We start from the raw sequence: 12,043 nt of genomic DNA, 5'->3' as shown, positions 1-12,043 counted from the left end.
GTAACTCCAGCGGTGTGCAAGTGTGAGAAGTGGACACGGTGACGTGACGCTGCTCGTTTCCCTCAGCTGGAGGCCTGAGCCAACACCCTGCAGGTTATCATCAGTGATGTAAGACGGTATTAAGCTGTCACAGCCATCATCACCATCACATCCACCTCTCATAAGTGCTGCTTAGTGTGACTCACTCGCCCAGTTGCCCTACTTCCCACTGTTTACCTCCGTCACTCATTGCAAGTTAACAAAGATGCGTATCCGAGCATGTCTGCCTTTTGTTGAATGACACAAATACTTAAATGACATGAATTGCACAAAGGATAAATTTCTTTATTTCTTCCTGTAAGAGTCATAATTTGTACAAATAAAGGAAGACTATTCTGTATATAAAAGATAAAAATATAAATGCATGAATAGAAAATACTTTTGGAACATTCTGAACACAATGCTGCCACCCAGTGGCTGGTTAGAGGAACTTCAGGCACAGCTCAGTCTATTAGTAGAGTCAGCAGGAGGGAGGAGGGAGGTGGAGGCAGGTCTGGCCAGGTGGATCTATACCCTGCTCTTCATGCATGTCATCTGCACTCCTCCCACAAACCATCCTCTTTGGTCTGCGTCTTTGGAGAAAATTACACATTCGAAGAGGCCAGGCAGCGGGTGTCTTTTGGGGAGTAGAAGTCGCAGAAGCCCTCCTCGGACAGGTGTCCGTACTCGTTGTTGTAGAAGGTCTGTCCTGACAGCTGAGTGAAGAAAGTGGGACGGCTCCTCGAGCAGCCGGTGCTCTGACCCAGAGAACCGCTGGAGGCCATGAGAGGCTCCGTGCTGCTGGTGCTGCTCATGCGACTAGAGCCGGGACACAGGAAGGCAGCTTGTTTTAGTATTAATAACCAAAAACACTTTACATTCACACAGTGGCGTCAATTCAGTCGAAGCTAAGGTATGGCAAGGTTACGAGTCACAGAACTTAACTAGAGTATCAATCAACACGTCCAGCAAATACTCATCACAGAGTCTGCTATGGAGCTTATCTGTGTGGTCAAGAAAATTGGAACTTTTTCAAATGCAGTCTCGCTCACACTGCAAAAACTCAAAATCTTACCAGGAATATTTGTCTTATTTCTAGTTAAAATGTCTCATTTTTAGTCAAAAAATCTCATTACACTTAAAACAAGAATCACACCAGAAAAATAGCTTGTTATTTGACCATTCTCACCTGTTTCAAGTAAATTTTCACTTGAAATAAGTAGAAAAATCTGCCAGTGGAACAAGATTTATCTTCTCCTTACAAGCAAAAACATCTTGTTCCACTGGCAGATTTTTCCACTCATATAAAGTGAAAATCTACTTGAAACCGGTGAAAATGGTTGTTTTTGATTCTTGTCTTAAATGTAATGAGATTTTTTTTTTTTTTTTTACTAAAAATTAGACATTTTAACTAGAAATAAGACAAATATTCTTGTTAAGATTTTCAGTTTTTGCAGTGTATAATAACTAGTGAAATCGATCATGTTCTGATTTGCATTTGTAGTTATTCTATATGTATTAAGTAATAGAATAATCAATACAAATAGACAGAGTAATTCCATAAATGTATTCAAAAAACAAACATTTACATTTTCCCTTGAAGCCAAGGTGTGGTGGCTGCCATACCTTGCCATACCCAATTGACGCCCCTGCATTCACAGAACTTTCTTTGAAATGGAGTCTGAAGACTGAGTTTCTCACACTGTTATCTACTTGGTCACTCAGACTGATGCTCTAATGCTTGCTTCCTTTATAAATCAAGTTTCATTACATCTAAAACAACCGGGTAACTGTTAAACAGTTTCCAAGAAAATGTGATGTGAATGAAATATGTGCAGCATATGAAAACCATCTCATGGTCTTGAAACACGTCATTGTGTTGTTTGGTGCATCAGTCCAAGGATCAAACAGTCGCTAAAAACAATGACTGCATATCTCGTGTGTGTATCTCCTTCTGGTTTGAGTCAGTAACGTGGCTCAAAGCTTTTGTGTGGTGAACCTTTTTAAGACGGCACCCCTGTGGTTGTGCTCTATTCTCTCGAATTCTTCGGAGGCCAGAACCATCCCGCTGTCACTCTGGTTCTCCTGGGAGGGGGACACAGTTTGACATCATGTGAATTAAGAGCCCTGAACAAACCCCGCTGTTCGGCCTGACTCCACCAACAGCAGCTATTTTTGGTCTTTATCTGAGGAGACATTCCCTGTTTAAAAAAAAGAAAAGAGAAATGTCACAAACCAGATCACTTTTTCAGAGGATAAAGCGCTTACTTGAGGGGCTTTCTGTGGATGCATCTCCAAGGGGAGCTCTTCAAACGTCTTCACTCTGGGCTGGCATATCTTAGTGGATCCCACAAACACGCACCCGCCAAAGGGCACGCAGTTATAATACCTGTTGAGTTATGGACAAGGTTAACAGATGAACGTTTATGATAGCTCTGCATTTTCTTGATCCAATGTTTATTGCAGTTTCTTTGAACAGCAATAACATCCAAACAAGGAATCTACATCTGGGTCCATCTTTACTAACATCACTCAACACTCAGTGACTCTTTAACTGGGATCGTAATGAGAAATCACCAGATCAATGCCTTCCAACTTTGTTCCCCTTTTTAGTATGATTATGATTATGAATCTTTATTTCGGCTTGTACAGAACAAGATGAAAATGAAGAAAAAAAAAAACATTTCTTTTGCCGAAAAGGTGTAGGTTGAAGCCGTAGCTTATAGTGCCTACCCTTTTTTCTTATGATCAGCAAAAATATGAGACATTAGCTTTTACTCAGTGAAAACAAACAATACATAAAGAAGAAAAGAATAAGTAAGACAAAATATAAAATTGACATTTCACATCCTAGAATGTTTTTGATAGTATACTTTATGATTATAGTGTTTTATATTTATTTACAATATTTTCTTTAAACAATTTCTTAAACTTGACGATAGAGCGACACATTTTTAGGTTGTTATTACAACTATTCCAAATTTCTCTAGCCTTAGCTGATGTACATCTCTTTTTAATATTAGTTCTTGTTGTCGTTATCTCAAACATGAGTTTCCCCCTCAGGTCATAGCGGGTTTCTTTGTTGGTTCATAATAGTCGGTTTTATTAATTATCCTTAAAGCTCTTTTCTGTAATAAAAAAATAGGGTTTGTATTTGTTTTATAGGTGTTACCCCATATCTCCACACAATAAGTCATGTATGGAACTATGAGTGAGTTATACATTAAAGGAGCTGTATGTAAGAGCAATAATAAAACGAATCATAAAATGACCCCGATATGTCGACAGACATTTAAAAATCATGTTCATTTCAAATACTTATGTCACTGACAACAGCACTCGAGCCAGGATATTCCAGTTTAAAAAGAGGAGTTGCAGCCCTCAACTGATGTTTATGTTGTCATTTTTTGTTTTGGCCTGAAGCTCCACCCTCCACCTATCTCCCAATCACCAAGTCAGTCCTGTTTCGGCATCCGGGTTGCCAGCTCGGCTCTAATTATCGCGGCAGCCGCTACGAACGTGTTGGATGAAAAACCTGGCAACCTCTGGTCGGGGGGAGGAGGGGGAGGGTACACGCCGCTCAACAATATTTTGAAAGTGACTGCAGTACCAGTTTTGGCCATTTCTTACAGACGGCTCCTTTAAAGGGATTGTGACATGAAAAACACATTTTTCTTGATTTTTTGTGTTTTGTTGGGTGTCTTGACATCAATTACACCCAAAAAACAACGAACTTTTAACATTCAGTGTATTGTGTGCTTTCTGGGATTTTCCGCATAACTGTGCAAAAACGGCGCATGTGGTTTGGTGGCGGGCCGTTACGTAACGATCCGCTAAATCACCGCCCCCTCCACCCAGCTCCCTGTCTCCTCTCCTCTCCAGTGCACCATAAAGGCTGATTTATGGTTCCGCGTTACACCGACGCAGAGCCTACGGCGTAGGGTTACGCGGCGACGCGCACCATACGCTGAACCCTACGGCGTAGGCTCTGCGTCGATTTAACGCGGAACCATAAATTAGGCTTAACACGGAGCTGTTTAGAGGCTCTTTTGTTCTAATCACCGGAGGAAAACTGCTAAGAAGACCCGCGGCCACTGACTGGACTTAAGATAAGGGGACAGTGCTGCTTGCATGCCTTTATTTTTATGATTGTTTGCTGTGGTTCGCCCTCCTGCTTTTCCGTGCATGCTTCGCCTGTCGCTCCCGGCTTAAAACTCTGAGACGCCGCTGTGAGCGTATGGCTGGAGGAGGAGGAGGTTTGGAGGAGGAGCGGAGCAATGATTGACAGGAAAGGGGGGAAAGGAAGCATTTTTCACGGCGCAAAAAAACACTGTAATAAAAAGCCAGGAAAAGATTACTAGAGTGAAGTTTTTCTTGTTACACTCTTTTAGACACATTTGAGGGATGTTGGCCAAGACTTTTAATAGTGTTAAAAGCATGTTAAAAATGATGTCACAATACCTTTAAAAACTGTGCTCTTTGACAGAAAAAATAATTTGTTTTACTTAATATTGCTAGGGTTTTAGACATTCTTGATTTTACACTATTTATATGTGATTTCCAGCTAAGTTTATCATCGATTATTACCCCCAGGAACTTATTTTCATTTTTATTTTATTGTATCTTGAAAACAATACCAGGATGCACTGGTACCTTGTGGGGTGAGTGTTGCAAGGCAGTCTCAGCTCTTCCTCGGACGGAGGCCGCGATGAAGCCTGTGAGAAACCATCGTCTTCTGAGCTCTGTGAATGGTTCAGAGGAGTGAACTCCTTCCCGTCCTGATGGGAACAAAGATGACATAAAACTTCACATAAAACGCAACGGACCAATCAGAAAACTGTCTGCTCAGGTGAAATAAAACTGTTGTAGGTGCACGTACAGGTAGGCCGTTGTCCTGCAGCAGGTCTCCCAGGATCTGAACCAGAGCTGGAAACGGGGGTCTCTCTTTGGGCTCGCCCTGCCAGCAGGCCAGCATGATGCCGTATCTACCAGCAGGGGGCAGCAGAGTCATGAGTACAGGCAGAAATCTGATCAGTCTCATTTCCTTAATCTGGGTGTCATCTGAGTGACATTTATGAGAAAATTCCAACTGTCTAGATTAGTTACAGGGATTTTCAGCTGTAAATCCTATTTATAGGGAAAATATATTTTTCAGATTGTGATGCAGAAAGAAAGAGGAAATACATTTCAGGCGAGGCTGTCTCCGGTGCCCTCATCCTGACGCCGTCTTTCAACTGTTTGCAAAAGTCTTCATCGATCTGCACCCCTGGGTACGGCGATGCACCTGTAGGTGCACAATCATAGGGTTAAATACAGGGGCGAAAATCCTGTTTCATAGTTGGGGGGGACAATAAACAGTAAAATTTTAGAGAATAAATCCAGGGGGGGACAAGGAATAAAAGTTTCAGCCTTCCTTTAATACAGCATTTTGACATTTTCATCTCTATCTCGCAAACAGGCAGAAGACCTTTCTTAGAGCAATACAAAACAATGGTATTAGGTGGAAGGTGGCAATAATACAGCACATCTGACATAATACACTGCAAAAACCCAAAATCTTAACAAGAATATTTGTCTTATTTCTAGTTAAAATGTCTCATTTTTAGTTAACAAGTTAGTAACAAGACTCATCACTGGAAAAAAAAACAACAATTTTCACCTGTTTCAAGTAGATTTTCACTTGAAATAAGTAGAAAAATCTGCCAGTGGAACAAGATTGTTTTGCTTAAAAGATAAATCTTGTCGCACTGACAGATTTTTCTACTTATTTCAAGTGAAAATTTACTTGAAACAGGTGAAAATGGTCAAATAAGTTATTTTTCTGGTGATGACTCTTGTTTTAAGTGTAATGAGATTTTACTGTTTATTATTATTTTCGATTTCGGTTTCGGCCACAAATTTTCATGTTGGTGCATCACTACTAAATACTACTGCATTGTTCCAAAATTATTAATTCTGTCTCAAATTATTCTAGGGGGGGACAGCTTTACTAATGGGGGGGACTTGTCTCCCCTGTCCCCCCCGGGATTTTCGCCCCTGGTTAAATATTACTTGAGAACATGCAATGTGCAGATAAACAAGCTGTTGTGTGTTTGGAGAACGGTGGGGAAGATTTACGGCCAGAGTACATTCTTTGTTTGTGCTTGGTGGGAATGTGGGTGTACAGACACTAATGCACGACTACTCTCCACTCGTGGAAACAGTTGCTTTGATTTCAGTGCTGAATGGCCTCAGAAAGGATGAGTAGGGACTGATTTAGATTTACCAAGTGAAAAGATTTCCCAGAGGAGGACGCCAAAAGACCACACGTCGCTCTGGCTGGTGTACACTTTGTCAAAGATGCTCTCAGGAGCCATCCACTTTAACGGCAGGCGAGCCTGCGAGGACATGATGACACCAGACACAACACCATAAGCAAAATGACACCTGCTATTAACTGTAATCATTACCTGGGTGGCTTGAAAGGCCAGACAAGTAGATGGATAATAAAATGGGGAGTTCAGCTCGTGAGCAGCCGTAGAGAGTGAGGTGGCCACATACATTGCCTTTCCTGACGTAGTCGGGGTCTTTGTATATGTCTCTGGCCAAGCCGAAGTCGCATATCTTCACAACGTTGTTCTCCGACAGGAGAATGTTGCGGGCTGCCAGGTCTCTGTGGATACACTGTGAGTACACACACACACAGACATACATCACTGCCCTGCAGACGAGTGTGTGAAGGTCAACTGCAAATATGATTTGAAGTGAGTAAACGGTAGCTTTGATATTTCAGGATGCGTTGGCTCAGGATGTGACAGCGTGTTTGTGTGTGTTCCGTGTCCAAGCCGGGCCTGGATCACATCACTGCTGTCATCCACTCAGAGGAGCTTCTTCAAATAGGCAAAAATCTTTTTCAAAGTCGTCAAAAACGTGTTTTAGGGGTTTTGATGCGCCTTTTTGGATTATTCAAACCAATATGTTTGCTTTAACTCTTCCTCTTTCAGTGTATTCCTGACACTATCCATCCATCTGTGCTGGTTCTCATTGAAGGTAGAATTAAGAAGGTTATATGGCTAAGTACAGCGCTTTGGTCAGTAATATCTCTGTTTTAAATGTGCTTTATAAATACATTTTACTTACTAACTTTTGACTTAGTGGGTCAATGTTTTCATATTGTTTTGAAGCAAGTAAGAGGGTTCAAAATTATTTTACAGTTGTCCAGCTCTTATTGTGGGTAACATATTGTAGTTTGTAAAAATGCACGGTTAGATAATCTTTTCAGAATGACTGAAACAATTACCGTATTTTCTGGACTATAAGCCTTTTTTCATAGGTTTTCAACCATGCAGCTTATACAAAGGTGCGGCTATTCTGTGGATTTTTCTTCCACCGCTCGGGCCGCTCTAACCAGAATTAGAATGAAAACTAAGACAAAATAAATGCAAAGAAGAATACGCTACTTCTTCTTTAGCAGATAAAAGTAGAAGCAGATTTCAAAGAGATAAATAGATAAATAAATACCGGTAATTTTCTCTTGGTTCTGTCCCGTTTTAATCAGCAAAGTTGCTGCCGTGTTAAAAGACACTGTTAGGAAAGGATCTATTTAGGTACAAACACGTACATCATTTACAGTTCAAAATCCTTCTGTACATGTAGTAAATATCTAATCTAACAACATAAATATCTGCGGCTTGCATATCTTTTTTCTAAAATAGAGCGTATGCGGCTTGTATGCAGGTGCGGCTTGTATATCTTTTTTTAATAGTTTTTTTTTTTAAATAGAGCGGGTGCAGCTTATATGCAGGTGCAGCTTATAGTCCAGAAAATACGGTACTCAATCAACTAAGTGATAGATCTAACAATCCTTTGAGCGTAACTTCAGAAGTAATATCATTAAATTGCACTGTCATTGGAGGACTTCAATCTTAAAGGTGACTGCTGGACTGTGCTGGCTATGAACAAAGTAGCAGAGATAAATGGATAAACTGCTCTAAAACCTGAGCCACGGCTGTCCTCGCTGATCTGGACTGCAGCTCACCGCCTCTCAAGCCAACCTCAGGCCGCTGCGGCTTATTCACTAACGCGCCACATAGCTGAGCTGACAATTAACCTTTCTGGAGGCCAGGAACTCCATCCCACGAGCCACCTGGAAACTGTAGCAAATTAAATCTTCAATCGTCAGCGGGGTTTTCCACAAGTCTTCGACTGCAGAGGGAAAGAGAGAGGAGGGAGGTAGTGGTGGAAAGAAAAGAAGAAAAAAAACGCAAGGCTAAATTTAATTGCTGTATTATGAGGAAAATCATTTCTAATCACGGTGTAAAAATGACTCACTTTTCTCCACCACATGATTCTGATTGGAGGCCTTGGATGATGCAGTCTGAGGACTGCTGAGCGGGCAGGACGGAGCGGGAGGCTGCTGGCGGGCTCTCTGGTCCATCTGACCTGCTTCAATCATACGCCTCACCTGGCTCTGGGTTTTCGGAGACCGATCCTAAATAAGAAATACTTTTATGCATCATGTTCAAAATCAATAGAAAAAAAAAAAAAGCGTTACAAAATGCGCCCAAGCTATTTGTGGACAGAAATTACATAAAGGAAACAAAGAAAAGGCAGAAACCCATTCATCTATTTTCTATGCTTGCTTCATCCTGTTCAAAGCCACTCATAGTCAGTATAGAATCACCAAGATATATATGTATATTTCTAGGCTGTGGGAGGAAGCTGCTGTACACAGAGAAAAACCAAACAGGCCCGGGGACAGCATGCAAAGTCCACACAAACAGACCCCAGATAAAGTTTGAACCAGGAGTTTCTTGCTGCGAGGTGATATGGCTATCAACAATGCTGCCTCAGAAGGAGAAATATGCAAATGTTTATGGTATGCAAACTGTTTTAGCTTGAACTGTCTCTCCATACCCTGTAGGGAAGGAAGAACTCCCTCTTTGCTCGCAGGAAGTTGGACAGATTTCCATACTTGCAATATTCCACAACCACCATCAGAGGACCTGTTGATATAGATGTTTCAAAATGTTAGTTTTTTTTAATCAAAAAGCTACAATTGTTTCAGGATCAGACATTGTTTTCATACCTACGAGTATCATGGCCACTGAAGGAAAAAACAAATGAATGCATACATAAGTATGTTTTTTACTTCTGTGGCACATGCACTTCTCCATACAAACCTCATAAAGACCACAAAAAGATTCTTATCGGTGGTTTATGATCTTGTTTATTCCTCGCACCACATTTGAATAGTGCAGAGCTCCATTTGAGCATTTTCCCCCCTGAGAATAAATGCCAAGCTGTATTTGTTTGTGATAAACATTTTCAGATGAACCTCCCCATCGAAAGCTCGCTCTGTATGTCAAATTGATGCATAGGTGTTAATAAAAGCACCTGCTCTGTTGGGTTTGCTGTTAGAAAAGAAATGAAAATGGCACACGGGGGTGGACAAAATGAAATAAACATTTTATCTTTTAGAAGTTTTAAAACATAGTAATTTTGTAAAATACATCAGGCATTCAGAGTAGTTTATGACGACTCTCTACCATCACTGTGATCACATGATAAAAGTATGATTTTACATGGAATCCATGTAAATACGTGGACTCACCGTTGGGTTTGGTGCAGGCTCCTAACAGGTTAACAACATTCAGGTGGTTGCCAATGTGGATCAGTATCTTTAACTCCGACATCAAGGCTTTGTGCTCGCTGGCTGTGGCTCCGTCTGTGACAAACACAAAACATGAGACATTACACAGTTACAACAAAAGATGTGTGAACTGCTGAGGATTCAGAAAATACAATCTAACCAGTGGAGGGGAAATAAAGGCCTTTATACACAGAGATCTGAACTAAATAACAGAAATAATGATTGTTTAATGCAAAGTGGCTGTAAACAATGATGCATTTTCCACTGTGATTTATAGTGAGGAAATGGTTTGTCTTTTATGAAGAGCATATTGTGCACTTTTGTTGAAAAGTTCAGGTTATTTTTTCCCTCCTACATAATGTAAATAAAGGACAGATGTGGCCTCCCAGCCAAAAATGTGCTGTAAATGTGCATTCTGTCAGTTACAAAAATGATGATCTGATTTAGAGCAAAGTAGATGACAATGCTGAGGATGGATTAGGTGGAGGGTTAGGCCAAACGTACATTCGTAAGATTACATCTGCTGCTTGCTGGTATCATTTAGCTCAATTCCTCAAGACAGCAGCTAATAAAACTACTCAATGATGTCATCGTGGACAGTTTTTATATAGTCCATTGTAAGATTTATTTACAATGGAGTGATTTATGAGGCATTGCTGATGTGTTTTAAAGTTTCCTCTATCATTCTGTAAAATAAAGGCAGATTTTATGAGTAATCAGCCTTCATTTCAAGTGACGCCCATCTCCACAACCCACATATCAGGTCTTATCTGGAACACATGCATCCAAGTAACATTTTACAATGTGGAGTTGCATACTTTTCCACGTTGGACTACAAATACTACAGCTGAGTTGAGTTTAAGCTTGAAATAACTGTTTGTCTGTTAACCATTTATCCGGATCATAACTTTGATCGAACTGGGACAAAAATCGATATCCAGATATTTTTTCATGCTGAATATAATGTAATTGTTTTTAATCCGAATTGGGTTAAATTATACATTTAACTTGGTGCCTCACAGATAATGCAAGAACTCTACTTAGTATTTAGTCATGTGCAACTGAAAAAATAAACTTAAAAAGAAATTAAACCCTTATTAAAAACATAGACGATTGGGAATTTTTACTTTCAGGCTTTATTAAGTCAGAAATTCAGACTTTAGTCACAATTTTATAACTTCTTTCTTTCTTGGAATTAACAACCGTGGCCACTGGTGGTGGGGTTTCTCAAGACGGATGTTAACGCCAGGATCTAAGCAGGTCCCAAAAGACTTGGTGATCCATCCACAACAATAATGTCATTCATTGATCTGCTGATGTTTCACATTGAGCAACCTGAAAAACGGTATGATTTTAGATATCCTTGCGGCTCAGGAGGAAAGGAGGTGGGTGGATTCCTGGCCTCACAGTACAGATGTGGAAGTGTCCTTGAGGAGGATACCGAACCCCCACATCACTTCTGATGTGTGTACGAGAGGGGAAAAGCACTGCCAAGATTTAATAGAGAAATATATGGATGTAGAGCTCTCAAGACAAAGAGAGCGTTATGAATGTGTCTGTGGGTCAATGAATGTGGCTTTGAGTGTAAAACACTTTAAGTGGTTAACAAGACTAGAAGGTGCTGTGTAAATGCAGTCCATTTATCATATTACCATTTATCTGAAGTCATAAAGGGATTGTCTTTCTTATTTTTTTAATTCAAACAATAGCGCAAAAAGTTTACTTTTGCATTGATGTATGACTCCTAACACGAAGGGAATAAAAGGAGCAGGAATGATAGATTTTTGAAAAGTCAAAGCCCAATAGTCAATACATCTCTGGTGACTAAAGGTCCACAAACTGAGGCTTTAAAACTCTGCGGTTTTTATTCTTAATAGACTCTCATGGAGAGCCTGAAATACTACGTCTATTCCTAATACACAGCACATTTACCACTGTGTTAAAGGAGAAGAAAAATGTGCGGCTCAGTTTAAATATTCAGGTCAAGGCTCATCGCAAGATGACCTCCAGGACTGACAGAAGAGATCAGAGGTTTGATTTTTTTTGCCTCAGAGCTGTTTTATTCCCCTGTGCTGCAAAAATGAACACAAAAGATAAGTGGGAAGTTTTCTATACATGTTACATCTTGTCCATTTGAAATCTCAACATTTTGATACCGTTCAAATGCACAGGACCACTTTCAAGACGACATCTAACTTACTGAGGTTTTTTTTTTGTGTGTTTTGTGGTTCAAAGGTCAGATGTCAGCATGGAGCAAGTACGTCTGCCTAAAAGTATTTTAATGTTGTTTCAATGAAATTTGGGGAATCTGTAAATAACTGACCTTTTAATATCAGATATACTCAAAAGCTGAGCTGCTCAGGAGAAGTTTATGTACTGGGCTTGTGTTGCCAC

At 40.3% G+C, this 12,043-nt stretch overlaps 1 protein-coding gene across 1 annotated transcript in view; it reads right to left on the bottom strand.

The window, feature by feature from the left end:
• Window positions 1-309: 309 nt before the first annotated feature.
• flt4 (fms related receptor tyrosine kinase 4) overlaps window positions 310-12,043 on the bottom strand; it is a 64,055-nt gene continuing 52,321 nt past the window's right edge. The window contains exons 19-30 of the mRNA XM_061725039.1: window positions 9,611-9,724; window positions 8,914-9,002; window positions 8,329-8,488; window positions 8,108-8,202; window positions 6,559-6,681; window positions 6,284-6,395; window positions 5,203-5,302; window positions 4,898-5,003; window positions 4,672-4,796; window positions 2,287-2,407; window positions 2,018-2,103; window positions 310-837 (exon numbers count right to left, since the gene is read on the bottom strand). Of these exons, the coding sequence (XP_061581023.1) occupies window positions 624-837; window positions 2,018-2,103; window positions 2,287-2,407; window positions 4,672-4,796; window positions 4,898-5,003; window positions 5,203-5,302; window positions 6,284-6,395; window positions 6,559-6,681; window positions 8,108-8,202; window positions 8,329-8,488; window positions 8,914-9,002; window positions 9,611-9,724 (1,445 nt within the window). The 3' untranslated portion in view covers window positions 310-623. The remainder of the gene's footprint in view (window positions 838-2,017; window positions 2,104-2,286; window positions 2,408-4,671; window positions 4,797-4,897; window positions 5,004-5,202; window positions 5,303-6,283; window positions 6,396-6,558; window positions 6,682-8,107; window positions 8,203-8,328; window positions 8,489-8,913; window positions 9,003-9,610; window positions 9,725-12,043) is intronic.

This window comes from Cololabis saira, chromosome 7, assembly GCF_033807715.1.
Source record: "Cololabis saira isolate AMF1-May2022 chromosome 7, fColSai1.1, whole genome shotgun sequence".
In the NCBI taxonomy this organism is placed as follows: Eukaryota; Metazoa; Chordata; class Actinopteri; order Beloniformes; family Belonidae; genus Cololabis; species Cololabis saira.
Note: the sequence above shows the minus strand (reverse complement) of the source record. Positions and strands in the feature narration are given on the sequence as shown.